Source organism: Trachurus japonicus, chromosome 16 (assembly GCF_045865225.1).
Source record: "Trachurus japonicus isolate A0001 chromosome 16, Traja_1.0".
NCBI lineage: Eukaryota > Metazoa > Chordata > Actinopteri > Carangiformes > Carangidae > Trachurus > Trachurus japonicus.
This window is the reverse complement of record NC_140922.1, coordinates 27,961,734-27,977,283: the sequence shown is the minus strand read 5'-3', so window position 1 is coordinate 27,977,283 and position 15,550 is coordinate 27,961,734. Positions and strand designations below refer to the sequence as shown.

General features: G+C 43.5%; 1 protein-coding gene across 1 annotated transcript; it reads left to right on the top strand.

The window, feature by feature from the left end:
• Positions 1-4,437: 4,437 nt before the first annotated feature.
• mc2r (melanocortin 2 receptor) lies at positions 4,438-7,250 on the top strand. The gene is made up of 2 exons (XM_085803396.1): positions 4,438-4,818; positions 6,683-7,250. The coding sequence occupies exons 1-2, from the start codon at positions 4,466-4,468 to the stop codon at positions 7,248-7,250; spliced, it is 921 nt and encodes a 306-aa protein (XP_085659522.1). The 5' UTR covers positions 4,438-4,465.
• Positions 7,251-15,550: the final 8,300 nt, after the last annotated feature.

Sequence of the window (15,550 nt, the reverse complement as noted above, 5' to 3'; positions counted from 1 at the left end):
AGCACTAAAAACAAAGAGTAATCCCCCATGACACATGTGTTGCAGTTTATGCTTATGGGGCTGTCTGGTGTGGTCAGTACGCTTACAGAATAACAACTGCATAAAATGTAATTAAGACAAAAGACTCTGCATATGACAGGAGCTGGGACAGGTGGATATAACATGAGGACGTAAACTGTGAAAAATTTCCCTGGTGAAAAAATAGAAATAATTGGACTTTTTCAAATGTCTACAGATTCGACATACTTTCACCTAGAGACTCCATTTAAACTTTAAAATGTAGACACAAGTTTCGTGTATGGATGTGGTAATGCACCTTTTGATAGGTTTTTATAGTTTTTGATTAATCAGTGTTCAATGGCCATGATCATTTTTGGAGAAATTTTGAGATTATAATGGGGGTGCACTGCATGAAATGTTGGCGCTAAATTGGGTGACATCATAATGCGTCTGTCGTAAATCATTAATTATGGACTTCTCTGCAGTTAATCAACTTCTGACCCCCATCTCCCATACATTTATATGAAGGAGACAGGTTGACAGTTCCTCAGTGTTAGTGTATCAGCGATAAAGATGATCGTGTGTCTGTCTGATTAGCTCTGTCTTGACCTTAAAGCAGAACTATGCAGGATTTGGGCTGTAATTATTGTGGCTCAGAGTCACTGTGATGGTTGAGTGACCTGTTATGAAGTGAATGGGGTCTAGGCCAATGCGCTCACCCCCCCCACTGGCTGAAAACCGCACTTGCAAGATCAGTCGTCCGTCTCGGTGTTACAAATCTCGTCAATGGATAGAAGTATCGCGAGAAACTGCCTTACGGCAGTACGAGATAAGAACGCAGATGACGTCATGCATGTCACGAATCGTGATTGGTTTGAGTTCGGAAAGTCGGAGGAAACCATGGAAACATGAAATGTTTACTGATGAAGTTCAGCTTGTGGCTAACGGGGAGCTAATGCTAACACAGATACACACACCATGGGTCTTTTATAAGATAATGTAATACATCATGACACACACACACACACACACCTTCGCGTTTTGGAACCTTTATTCCTGTGTGTGTATGTCTGTGTCTTTGTGCCTGTGTGTGGCTGTATTAGCGTTAGCTCCGTGTTAGCATAGCGTTAGCTCCGTGTTAGCATTAGCTCCGTGTTAGCGTTAGCTCGGTGTTAGCAGGGCTTAGCAAACAGCAGTAAACACAAGCACGTGTAGGGGGGGTGGAGGAGGTGGCGGCGGCGAGTTTTTTTTTTTTTTACGACAGTGACATGTGCCTACCAGAACTGTGGGGGAGCTCCGGAGAGGGAAAAAAAGAGAAACCAACGAAGGAGCGAGCTATTTCCGGCCCACCTGCATAGTTCTGCTTTAAGAGATCACACCCCAAGTGGCACTCTTAAAATTTCTGCGAGGAAATTTTCTCACTTGTACTTCCTCACTTCGTTTTTCGAACCTCGGATTCAGGAGGAACAATGCGGTTTTCTTCCTGGCCGTGGAGCGCTGGACCAGCTCTACACCCTCCGCAGGGTGCTCGAGGGCGCATGGGAGTTTGCCCAACCAGTCCACATGTGTTTTGTGGACTTGGAGAAGGCTTTCGACTGTGTCCCACGTGGCATCCTGTGGGAGGTGCTCCGAGAGTATGGGGTCGGAGGCCCTCTGCTGAGGGCTGTATGGTCCCTGTATGACCGGAGCAGGAGCTTGGTTCGCATTGCCGGCAATAAGTCAGACCTGTTCCCGGTGCGTGCTGGACTTCCGGCAGGGCTGCCCTTTGTCACCGGTTCTGTTCATTATTTTCATGGACAGAATTTCTAGGCTCAGCCAAGGGCCGGAGGGGGTACAGCTTGGGAGCCACTTGATTTCATCTCTGCTTTTTGCGGATGATGTGGTCTTGTTGGCTCCCTCGAGCCAGGACCTTCAGCATGCACTGGGGCGGTTTGCAGCCGAGTGTGAAGCAGCTGGGATGAGAATCAGCACCTCTAAGTCCGAGGCCATGGTTCTCGACCGGGAAAAGGTGGTTTGCACCCTCCAGGTCGGTGGAGAGTTCCTGCCTCAGGTGGAGGAGTTTAAGTATCTTGGGGTCTTGTTCACGGGTGAGGGAAGGATGGAGTTTGAGATTGACAGGTGGATCGGTGCAGCGATCATGTCCCACCGGGAGGAGGCCCCGAGGAAGACCCAGGACACGCTGGAGTGACTACGTCAATCGGCTGGCCTGGGAACGCTTCGGGGTCCCCCCGGAAGAGCTGGAGGAAGTGTCCGGGGAGAGGGAAGTCTGGGGATCCTTGCTCCAACTGCTGCCCCTGCGGCCCGGACCCGTGTCTGTCTGATTAGCTCTGTCTTGACCTTAAGAAATCACACCCCAAGTGGCACTCTTAAAATTTCTGCGAGGAAATTTTCTCACTTGTACTTCGTTTTTCCTTTTTAATTCTTCCTCTTTTCATCTTCTTCTGAACTAAGATAAAAGAGACAAACATTGGACAGCAGCAGAACTGATGCATTGATGCATTTTACAATTAGAAATCATTCAACACCCAAAGGTGGTGATTCTGTTCCCCTCAGTGAAAGTTTCTTTTGTTCGTCTGAGTGTCGACACTCAATTATTCTGAAAACACAGACACCATTTTGAGTTTGACAAAAGCAAAGACAGATCAGAGGATTTTTTGGATAAAAGCTCTGTGTAATTGTTATAATTATCTTCAGTCTGCAGCACGGCAGGAATTCTGACTCATTGCCCAGATCACAAAGTATTTCTTCCATTTCAATTATGATTATTATGATCAGAAAATATTCCTATTACAATGTGTCTCTCAGGTGGAACTTAACATTTTGCTGAAGGGCAGAATTACTCCGACGAGATCTGGACAAAAGGTCGTACTACAGATCAGAGAGAGAAAATACATGTGTGATGGGAATAATTAATTGTGCCAGAAACACCACCGCCATCCCGAGCTGGAAAAAAAAAGGACATAAAAGGAGATTTAGATTAGAGAGTGGCTGAAATTTAACCTTGAAATAACACTGCATGAGCCGAGAAACCCCTCGAACCAGCGTCATAGGTCAGATTGGACATCTGGTCATGGGGAGAGACACAAGAACCAGAGTTTGTTCTTTTATTTTTGTTAAATAATTACATTTCTTTGTCATTTAATTAATTAGTCAATTATTTGTGTTACTTTTTGAAGATTTGACTCCAGTTTCCATTAGTTTCATTTAAGTCAGTTTATATGATTTGCTTTTGTCATAAGTGATAATGACTCTGTTCAGTTCATCTGTTCAGTCTGTGTGTTCAGGTTTAGAAGAGAAGATGAACTCTCATCATGTTTATTTAGCGAAACTTCTAGAGGAAGATGTGGGCGTTTGTTCAAATGATTTCCAGCCATCATTGCATCCACAATTAGCACTTGACTTTAGCTTTTGATAAATGCTGCCTGCATAATTTCTGAGCCATTTAGTTGCAGCTGTAACTTCAGATAACATTACTAACAGTGAAACAAATGGCTGTTTTCATCATCAATTTATATTTACTGATGAAAAAGGGCAAACATTTCATCACGCAAATGCTGCCTTTACTTTAGATTGGTCTTGCTCTCATTCTACAAGTTTCTCACTTTATATTTTTCTTTGTCGTTTCCATTGACTAAAGTCAAGGAAAATGCAAAACTGTGGTTATTAAAATTGTATTTCTTGATCCAGCCTTAAACCTTAAGCTCAGTAAATGTTTAAAATGAAGATAATGATACAAAATACCACGAGGATCTCGACACCAGATTGTAATATCGATGTCTGGTGTCGTTTCCATGTTAATCAGCTTTTTAAAAGGATAGTTCACCCAAAATTGAAATTTCGCTTATTATCTCACCCTCATGTCGACTAAGGGCTGGGAGAAGTTTCAGAGTTATCCGTGGCTTCTCTGAGTTACAGGGGGTCTCGGCGTAGCAGTGCGTGTCCATATAACGGTTACAAATGGATACCAACTGTCTTCGTAACAAAAAGACACACCAAAAAACATCCAAATACCTCCATGCTGCTCGTATGTAATGTCCGTCTTGTATTGAAGCCCCGAAATGAAAAATTGTCCCGAAAAAATTAAATAAGTCTATATTTCAAGCTAGTTTTGTAGCGGAAGCTTCTCGAAGCTCCTCTTCCCGGTTCGTCAAATTTGGACGACCTGGGAAGAGGACAGACCCTGTCTTCAATACAAGACGGACATTACATACGAGCAGCATGGAGATATTTGCATGTTTTTTGGTGTGTCTTTTTGTCACGAAGAAAAGTGGTATCCATTTGCAACCGTTATATGGACATGCACTGCTATGCCGAGACCCCCTGTAACTCAGAAAAGCCACGGATAACTCTGAAACTTCTCCCAGCCCTTAGTCGACATGAGGGTGAGTAGATAATGAGTGAAATTTCAATTTTGGGTGAACTATCCCTTTAATTCCTGCAGAACACCATCCTGGCTAACTACAGTATGAACACGACCTCAGCGACCCAGTCCGACTGCCCCGACGTCAGAGTCCCCTTCTCCCTCTTCTTCGCCATCGGCCTGGCGTCCCTGGCGGAGAACTTCCTGGTTGTGGTCGCCGTCATACGGAACAGGAACCTCCACTCGCCCATGTACTGCTTCATCTGCAGCCTGGCGGCCTTCAACACCATCGCCAGCCTCACCAAGACCTGGGAGAACCTGATGATTGTGTTTGCTGACGGGGGACAGCTGGAGAGGAGGGGCCCCTCCGAGACCAAGCTGGACGATGTGATGGATTCCCTGCTGTGTATGTCTTTCATCGGCTCCATCTTCAGTTTCCTGGCCATCGCCGTGGACCGGTATGTGTATATAGATATCTATATGTCCACACAGAGATGTTTCTAATGGACGTGTAGTGTACGATATTGGATTTGAGTCTTTGATGGTGTGAATTCATTCTGCTCCAGCGTATATATTCTATTTAATCTCATTGAGTTGCTGAGGCAGACGCAGGTCTCAGAGTTAATCTCCTTCAAGTCCAAGTTCAAGAAATCTTTATTGTCCCCTGGGGGCGATTCCTGATCTGCCAATCTGAAAAATGTCATTCTATTATCAATATGGAAGATGTATGGTTTGAGGAAAATTGAGGATACATAGGAGGCTCCATACTATTTCAGTAGTATGGAGCAAATTAATTTGTCATGCCTGTGATAACATTCACTTCAATCATTGGACACACTCAGGGTCAGACCTGCATTATTATCATTGTTTACAGTTTCAGTTCAATATGAAATAATGTATTGTTTTATATTATTGATGTATTTTGATATGGCTCCGAAATCACATCTGTGCCTATAGGAGACAGCAATTTATAATTTCACACCACTGGGCTGGCACAGTCTGCAATGCATCATTTTAGTATCTTTGAGCCAATCAGGCCTTGGCTATTACTGTAGTGACCCTCAGTATAGTCTGCATCTTTGTTATTAGAACCATGACAGTCTAGTACGTCTGCCACCTATTTTATTAGATGCTCCTATGGGTCCTTCTTCTTCTTCTTCTTACACCAGCAATCTGTGGGATTTGAACCCCACCTCCCAGTCCATGCATGGGCCTCCACACCGGGCACGTTCCCCCCGAAAAGCAGTGGGAACCGTGTGGCCTGAGGCTTGGCCATAGACATACAGTAACACAGTAATGGCCTAAAACATGGTTAACACAATGAATACACTGATAATAATACTCGATTGTCCCACATTCAGAAATGAAATGCCTTGTCTCTTGCTTAAAGGTCCAGTGTATAAAATGGGGGGAAAACATGACATCTAGTATTCAGATTATAGTTGGCAACGCTCACTTGTTTTTTTATACGACTGTACCTACTTATACAAAAATATTCATGAGTAGTATATTCAGATTTTGCTAATAAACCTTGCCAAATAATGGGGCGTTTTCACACCTGAAAGTCGGAACCAACTCTGAACATTGTAATACATTTGGTCCGGTTGGTTTTGGTTTCACGCTGCAAATGGAATAATGGACTTTACAAGACAAACCTACTGGACGCGTCGTCTCCCTACGTACTCATTACGGCTCATTTTGTTTTGGTTACGCTGCGTTGTTAGGCCGGCCGGCCGGCTTCTGACATTACTTCCTGTTTACAGAAAATGAATCGGGCGAGTCACCTTTTTCCCTTTGTAATACTTTTTCCCATTGTAATACTTCTCTAACGGCTCATTTTGTCATAGAACGCCTCTGATTTTGTTTTGTTTACGTGGTAGGCTAGTTTTGTTTTGCAGATTCAGCTGGTTAGCGTGACGTTACTTCCTGTAAGAAAAAAACTTCCTGTCATTGATATGAAGGTCCAAACCATACAAAAAGTTGTTTTCACACTGCAAATGGTACGAACCTTGGTGTGTCTGGTCCGGACTGAGACCACCTCTTTTGGTCTGACCGAAATTTGGTCCTTTGGTGCGGAGCGTGGTCCGCGGCACCTTTCACACCAGGAATTTAGGTTCCGATCAAACCGAAAAGTCCGAAAGTCTGGACCAAACGAGATAGGTGTGAAAGCGCCCTTAAACACTGGACCTCTATGTGGGGCCTACTGGGCTTTGGGGCCCTTTCTCTCCTATGCAATGGCCCTGGCCATAGTAACCAGCTGCTGCTTTTCACAGGCTGGTCTCACATTAACCAAAGTAATTTTGTTTTTGTCGTCATTTCCAGTTACATCACCATCTTCCACGCGCTGCGATATCACAACATCATGACGATGCGGCGCGCCAGAACCATCCTGGGAGTCATCTGGGCCACATGTGGGGTGTTGGCCGTGCTCATGGTGAGGTTCTTCGATTCCCAGTTCATCATGATCTGCTTCGTCGTCTTCTTCGTCGTCTCCTTGGCGACCATCTGCTTCCTCTACTTCTACATGTTCATGCTGGCGCGCGTCCACGCCAGGAGGATCGCAGCTCTGCCCAGTGTCACCGGCGGCAGCGGTGGGGGGAAGAAGTGTGGGTACCAGCGGCGGTGGGGCAGCAGCATGAGAGGGACGCTCACTCTCACCATCCTGTTCGGGGCTTTCCTAGTTTGCTGGACGCCATTTTTCCTCCACCTCATCATCATCATGGTGTGCCCTACGAACCCGTACTGCGAGTGTTACCGCTCGCTGTTCCAGCTCCACATGGTGCTGCTGATGAGCCACGCCCTCATCGACCCGGCCATCTACGCCTTCCGCAGCCCAGAGCTCACACAGACCTTCAGGAAGATGCTGCTTTGCCCTCAGCAGTGCTCATAGAGGAAGGAGGGGAGCGTACCTATGTTCTTACCTACGTACCTATGTTCTTACCTTTTGTACCTATGCTCTTTTTGAAAATGGGTCCTATGTTCCCCGGTTTTCCCAAAAAGGGTCCTATGTTCCCCAGTCGCAATACATACTGGGGAACATAGGACCCTTTTTTCAAAAAAAGGGTCCTATGTCGGTCCTATGTTGCTGGTCGATGAACTCTCTCTACTTATCTGGACATCTATCTAGCCTGTCTAGCCTCTACCTGGTCTTTTTACTAAACTTAACCAACTCTTTTCTTCATTGCCTAAACCAACCAATGGGAAAATTCCACTTCTCACTCAAAGTCACAACTCAACTTCTCACTCAAAAATAGGCAAAAATATGCCAAGTCACAACTCCACTTCCAGGTATGGGACCAAAAATTGCATGTTCACCGGGTCCTTTTTGGGAAAAGCGGGGAACATAGGACCCTTTTTCTAAAATAGGGTTCTATGTTCCCCGGTCTGGACACAGAGGGGAACATAGGACCCTTTTGGGGAAAAGCGGGGAACATAGGACCTTTTTTTAGAAAAAGGGTTCTATGTTCCTCTGTCCCATACAAAGTGGGGAACATAGGACCCGGGGAACATAGGGATGATCCCGGAAGGGGATACGGTGGCCGTGAGGGGCCAAGATGCTGCAAACTCCACAACACAACACTTTAAGGAAAAACGCGCTACAAACTCCACAACACAACACATTAAGAAAAACGCGCTGCAAATGCCACAACACAACACATTAATGCCCTGTACACACTGTGCGATTTTGGCCGTCGCAGACGAAAGACGGCCGATCGTAGGAGAATCGTGGCGAAATCTTTGGTCGTAGCTCTAAATCGGCCGTCTTAAGTCGCACAGTGAGACAGGTTCTACGACGGCCGTTGTCAGCGTCTTGCGACCAAAGACGACCTGCGATTAAATTCTGACATTGTTAGAAAACTGCTACGACCTACGTCTACTAATCAGCTGATGGACGTCTATCAGTGGCGCAGGTGACAGGGACGAGCACTGATTTTCGAGTAAATAGAATCTCAATAGAATCGAATAGTTTATCTTGTCATGACTGGAGAGGTATTCCTTTTTACTGTCGCAGAAAGAGGAGGAACATGGACAGACTCATACAGCCATCAGAAAAGTTGTGTGTGAAACTCTGTCCAAAAAAAAAAAAAACCCATGTGCGGACTATGATGAGAAGCGGTCGCCTACCGGAGAATATTGACGTGTTTACGCTGGGAGAGGTGACTTCGTCCTCGTTTAGATGTGCTCTCATTACGTGACGGTACTGCTGTGATGTTCTCTGCCAATGCAAATAATCATTTTTAAATAACGGACAACTGGCGGTAGCCTACTGCTCCACTGGTGCCGGTGACTTGTGTTTGTGTGTGAAGAGGGAGAGAGGGAGAGAGGGAGGAAGGGGGGGGGGGGGGAGCGGGCGACCTGCGATTCAGTAGAATGATCATCGTACAGTCTGCACACGTCAAACTTGACGTCGTAGCAAAGATTGTAAATTCCACGTCGCATAGTGTGTCATGCAACAGTCTTATAAGACTGCTAAAATCGCACAGTGTGTAGAGGGCATAAGACAAACACGCTACAAACTCCACAACACAACACATTAAGACAAACGCGCTGCAAATGCCACACCACAACACATTAAGAAAAATGCGCTGCAAACTCAACAACACAACACATTAAGAAAAACGCACTGCAAATGCCACAACACAAGGGAAGTGTTTCCAAGGGACACTTGAAAGTGATGCACAGCCACTGTGGTATCAAACATTGACAAGTCTGTTAAAAGAACACTTACCTCTTTGAAAAAAAACTTGTCCTCTATGGTCCTAATACAGATTGGTTTGAACATTCATTGATTCAGACCAAGGGGGCAGTTGTCGGTCTGAGAAGTGAAGCTCACTTCCGCGTTCAAAAAACTGCAATCCCCTCGGATTCCTCTGGGGGCTGGTGTCAGAAGGGAGCATTCCCCATAGACCCCCATGTTAAAATCGCCGACTTTACATCCTCAGTAAACATGTTAAAAGCCTGGTGTCAGAACGTTTTTTCGTCTCAATCGATAGTTTCTACCCCCGCACACACTCTGAGGGGGGTGAATTTTTTTTTAACTCTACAGTTTTACTGTTATTAGGTTAAAATTCTGGCCAATTAGGGCGCAGAAACGTTGAGTGACAGGTCCGAGCAGCTCCGTGGACAGCTGCTTCGAGGCCAGTGGGCGGGTTCTCGGCCGGCCAATCCAACATGGCGCTGTTCAGGCCGCCATATTTGAGTCACAAAAACGACTCCCCAAAACCAATGGGTGACGTCACGGACGCTACGTCCATTCTTTTTACAGTCTATGATTCAGACCGGCAACAGGATGTGGGTCCGTCTCTGATTATGGTCCCCCTGGAAAACACTTCCGTTGTGTTGTGAAGTTTACGGCGCGTTTTTCTTAATGTGTTGTGTTGTGGAGTTTGTAGCACGTTTTTCTTAATGTGTTGTGCTATGACATTTGCAGTGCGTTTTTCTTAATGTGTTGTGTTGTGGAGTTTGTAGCGCGTTTTTCTTAAAGGAACAACGAGGAGTTTTGGAAAAGCAAAGCGTTTTCACACTACATTTATGAGCCTCCGTGCGCACCGTGAAATTATTTGACCGGCGCAAGACAGACTCATGTTTTCATTCATCAAGAATTAAAGTCAGAGGTTCGAAGACGATCACATACCATCATAGTTCCGACCATAAACGGCAATTCGGCGGCTTTATTCTCATGACTCGCCACGAAACCGAAAGTAAAGAAACTGTGGTCGGCTCGACCAGCATTTCCACCACCATTAATAATAACAAAATAACGATAGAGACAAAACGATATATTTATCGAAAATGGGCCCATTAACAAGTGTGGGTAGCGTAGATTCATCCACATTAACGCAAGAGTTTTTTTATAACCAAATAGAAACTCCTCGTCGTCCCTAATGTGTTGTGGCATTTGCAGCGTGTTTGTCTTAATACGTTGTGTTGTGGAGTTTGTAGCGCGTTTTTCCTTAATGTGTTGTGTTGTGGAGTTTGCAGCGTCCTGGCCCCTCACGGCCACCGTAAAGGAGTCTACAGTATGTGCATGCAAAGAACCCATTTGCTCATTACCTGAAGTGTTCTCCACCTCCGCTGGTTTGCATATATTTACACCAGACCTGCTCTCTGCTGATGAGCTGCTCCAGGGCATCTCACAGGAAGTAGTTCACTCTCCTCCTTGACTTTTCCCGTCCTGGTATTTGACTCAGGCTAATCAGGGCAACTGCCATCAGTGTTTTGTGTTTCCTTAGTGTTTGAGTGAGTATACGTGACTGTCATGCATCATGCACCCTTCCAAAAAAAATGAATGTTTGTATGTGCATGATTTTATAACTCCCATCTGTCCATCATGTTCCTGCCTTGCTGGATGTCTTACCACTCACCCTTCCTCCTCCTCCATCATCATCCTCCCCTCTCAAAGCTTGGATCTTGATCTGGCTTCATCCCAAGTGACTGACTCATATGCAAAACATTTTCCAGAATAACATGTTATTATTTTCCCTATAACACGGATCATAGCTTTGATCTCGCCGTTATTCACACAGTGCAGCTACTGCAGGAACAATGCTATGAAAACAGATCTCCATTTAAACAGCTTTTATTCAGACATATAGTATGTACAGTAAATAAAATAATTCATCTTAAGCAACAAAGCCAACTGGGACATCAAGTTAATTTCTTTAGTGTAACTGACACGTATGTATGTATATTTCTGCATGCCATCACTTAACCATTATTGACAAACATGACATATGTCTCCACAGCTGTATCACTGTACATTAATATATCACTGAGCATGCAATTAGTGATCAGCATCTTGTGGGCGTCACATCATCATGTCAGTGATTTTGCTGCTGTTGCTGTGGGAATGTTTTACAGTTGAATGTGCATTAAGCAAAATGGAGCCATCAGAAAAAAATATATACACAGGGTTTTGATAAAAGGTGTACATTTATGTGCATATTCATATGCTCTTCTTTTGATCTCACAATTGCAAAAAACACTCTGAATAAACATTATTGGAAAAACTACATTAAGGCAATTACAACACAAAGAGAAACAAAAGGTCCTTTTTATCACAACTGCATTTCTTTTATCTTCTTCTTTATGCATAAAAAATGTCACGGATGAGTCTGAAGATACAAATAATACAAATAGCCTGTGTTTATTTCCAATAAATAATACTCTGTAACACTGCAGAAACAGATATTTAGTGTTCACCATGCAACAATGAGGCATGACATTTTGTTTTTTTCTTTAAAAAAAAAAGATGATGGTCGATTTTGGTGATTAAATTCTGTCAAGCTTCTCAGTCAGGAGGTAGGTACCACCAACACACTGAACAGAGGGCACTGTGAAGCTATTTGTACATTCATTTTTTTTCACATTCAAAGTGCAAACCAACAGTGTTTAGAACTGAGTTTTAAAATACATGTATGACGGAGTATCACAGCCACTGTTAAGGAGATTTTTCTCACTCCGGGGTTCTTCTTGTTTCTCCTAATCCTTACTAAGACTCACAGTGATCGGCCCGTAGCCATCTTCACATTGTTAAGATGTTTTTTTATCTTCTAGTATGACTCTTTTCTGCCTCTGCTGACATCTGCAGCTAGTGGAGTATCTTCTAGATTAGGGTCAACAAGGAAAAACAGCGTTATCTAAGATTATCATCAGCGTATGGGGACGTATCGTATCAGACAGCTATGTGTGACCAGACATCAGCTCAAGATTAATCTAACAAGGAGTAAAGTGTGGTGAAGTGTTTGCAACCTGGGATTAGACACCCACAGTCAGTCATGACATCCTGACAGCTTGTTGTGTCCCTCCCTCTCTACTCGGATTCACATCATGTTGACGGTGAAACTGCTCATCATTTTCTCCTCAGCACCGAGCTCACAATAAATAAATCCTGCTGCTGCCTGACACATCTGACCTCCTAGTCCTTGTGTTTTCTCCAGCTCAATCACAACCACACACAGAGAGAGAGGAAGAGGGAGCAACAGAGAGAAAAAGCCTGAAATTTTGAGAATAATTGTGATATTAAAAGAAAAATAAATACATTTTATGAGAATTTTAATCATATTTTAAGTTATGTGTTGTTTCACACATAGTAAGAAGATTATTCATCTTTTGGCCCATCATCATCATCATCATGATCTGCCAGATACAGCTCAAGTTGCATCGACTATCCATTCACTTACTTCAGTTACAATATTACAACCTTGTGCTCATAATATTATGACTTTACTTTCAGATCCCCTCTCCCAATTAATAAGCCAGGCTCTCCAACAACCCACATACAGATACCAAACAAGATAACACACTCTGTGACAGATGAGTCTTTTTGCAGTCAGACTTTTGGACATAGATGAATAATATGCAACTTGTTTATCCGATTGTTGGAGGAATAAACATTTAATCCATCACAGAGACAGTCAGTCTGCAGAAACACCATGGCTTCATTTAAATAAACGTGTATCTTACAGTGCTAATGTTGTTCTATTTTACAGAAATGCATCTATTGTGTGTGTATTTGGAGATAAAGTGTGTCTGCCAAGAAGCAGATCAGGACCTTCCCCCAAAATGTATATGACTCTGAACAATAACACATTGAATTTAATATGAATGCACAATATGATGAGCTACATTCAGCAGTATTAGGCATAACATGGACACACAGCACATTGGGCAGCCGCATTGGTGTAACATTGTTGGACGTGTTAAGGACAGTTATAAAAAAAAACAAAAAAAACAAAACAAAACAATTGACATCAGTGCAGCAGACTCAGAAATATTTTCTATTTTATTGCACACATTCTTCTTCCTTGTCAAAACCTGCTGCCTACATTATCTACAACTCCACCAGGCTGCCACAGTATGGCCAGTGAACTGAGAAGGGAGGCTATGGGACAATTGCAACAAGTCTGTGATGATTGATGACACACCTGTACAACACATGTTCATGGAGACCCCCCTGAAGATGGAGGACACATTCAACATCTACTGGGACATGTGTACGGGTCAGTGTGTTCAGCTAGCACACACTGTCATGGCTGACAGAGTGGGGATGAGTTATTGAGCAAACAGGCAAACAAATAAATAAATTGTAGGTTCTATGTTCTGGTCTTAGAAATATTATTACACCAATACATAATGCTTTAAACTGGTAGGCTACAGTATAAATTATATCATGATATTATTATTCTATAAGCAATATATATTGTCAGAATTAGTTATTGAGACAATCCGAAATCTTGCATTCAAATCAATATTGAAAATGTCATAGTCATATAAAATATGCGCTATATACTATATAATGTCATATGTATAGTATATAGCGTAATATATAAAAGTTTGGTAGGTTTAATCCAAAGTGTTGCAACTGTCCCCAGCCCCCCTGTGTTATGATTGTAGCAGCTAATGTGGCTTTGAACTTCTTGCATCAAGCAGAGACAAAAGATGGACTACAATGTGGTAAGTTCTTTTTTTTCTCCAAAGCCACATCCCTCTGTTTTTAATTTCTAAAGCTCTAGTCGACTTAGATCACAATGACACTGACTTATGTGGCATCACCTGAGTACATTCATCAGACTCTGTGTAGCATCCTCTGGCTTTATACAACTCCTCACACACTCATTATGCAGCAACAGACTTTGTAAAAGCAGCCACAGCAACAGACATCATAGAGATATGGGTAAATACAGACAGAATGTTTTTAAGGTTTACCCAATTGGTTTCACTTCGCCGCCTCCACCAGTCATGCAGAACCAGTGCTCCATAGCAACACTGGGTCGGCATCTTGCAAATGCCAATGCATAGTTAAAAGAAAGTATGTTAAGTGCTTCAACCCAAAATTGTTCAAGGTTTAGTAATGATAGTCATGAAAAAGACAAAAAAAACAAAAAACATATATATGTATCTCTTTATATATATTTTATATTATATACAGATGGGTGACAAATTTAAGGAAAAAACAATGTTAAGTGTTTTAGTAATGTTGGAATTGCTGGTTCTTCCAAAAGATTTTCCTGCATCATCTTTTTTGATGATAGTGATGGACGACACTGTCTAACACGTCTGTGTTGATAAGTGCTGAACCCATTTGGCCACAACATCTAGGACCCTAGTTTCATGGCACAGTGCAAGTTTTGTCCGCGCACGGTCAGTTTGGTAGAACATGGTGCACTGAGATGGGTGTGGCGGTGCAGCAGGGGGAAGTGTCATACAGTAGATTCAGCTTGGCGCAGTAAAAGTTTTGTGCCAAAAAGCTGCGTCGAAAGCTCGCCAGCTCCAACCAAGTCTAATCTCGGCACAAGGCGAAGCGCAACCGGCACAGTGGTAGTTTGGCTGACTGGCGTGCACATGTCACCAAGATCTCACAGGCAGGTTTCCACATTTTCAGGCACATTTAGATGCAATGAATAATTACAACAACCACTATTTAATGCAACTAATGGAATCAACACGTAAATTTATATCTACTGTATATCGATTGTCCCGTCACATCTGACGTCAGACCAAACGGAAACGCGATCTGACTGAATTAACACAGCTGAAACTGTGAGGCAAACTAATGAAAAACTAAAAAAGGGGTGAATTAAAGCTACAGTTGGTAAGTTGATGAAAGTGAAAGTAAAGTCCGTGACTTGGTTGGAAATTTCAAGACAATACACAGTCAGGTCCCTTTATGAACCTCTGCCAAGCTTTAATGTGAGTGTCTTTATTAGTGGAAAAGGTGTTTTCTTTTTTCTTTTTCTTTTTCTTTTTACACTGGGCAATGGTTCTCACTGTATCAGGGCAAATCTGATCCTTATTCGGCCACTCTGAGCTCGGACCTTGAACATCTGTTTCCTCCTGGGAGAGGTTTGGCCTCTGGCATCGCTGTCTCGTCCATGTCGAAATATAAAACGACAAAAATGCAGTGTGCATTGCCCGCAGCGCAGTTAAAGGTGAGGAGAGGAGCTCATTTGATTGGTGAAGATCTGAATCGGCTGTGTTAATCCCACTCCACGCCTTCTCTCCTCCGTCTTTCCCACTTGTGCCGCCGGTAGGAGGGACGGAGGTGGGAACGCAGAGTGCTTGTGCCGGGCTGCACCGTGCACGAAACTTGCAAAATGCGCGTGGACACACCCCATTGGCTAGACTGCGCCATGGTCTATGAAACTAGAGCCCATAGTCACATCATTTTCACACTCATTTTCAAACCAA

Excerpts from the sequence above, each read along its gene's own strand:
- mc2r (XM_085803396.1), top strand. The coding sequence starts at position 4,466 with ATGAACACGACCTCAGCGACCCAGTCCGACTGCCCCGACGTCAGAGTC. Across the intron at positions 4,819-6,682 it reads CTGGCCATCGCCGTGGACCG|TTACATCACCATCTTCCACG; the intron begins GTATGTGTATAT and ends CGTCATTTCCAG.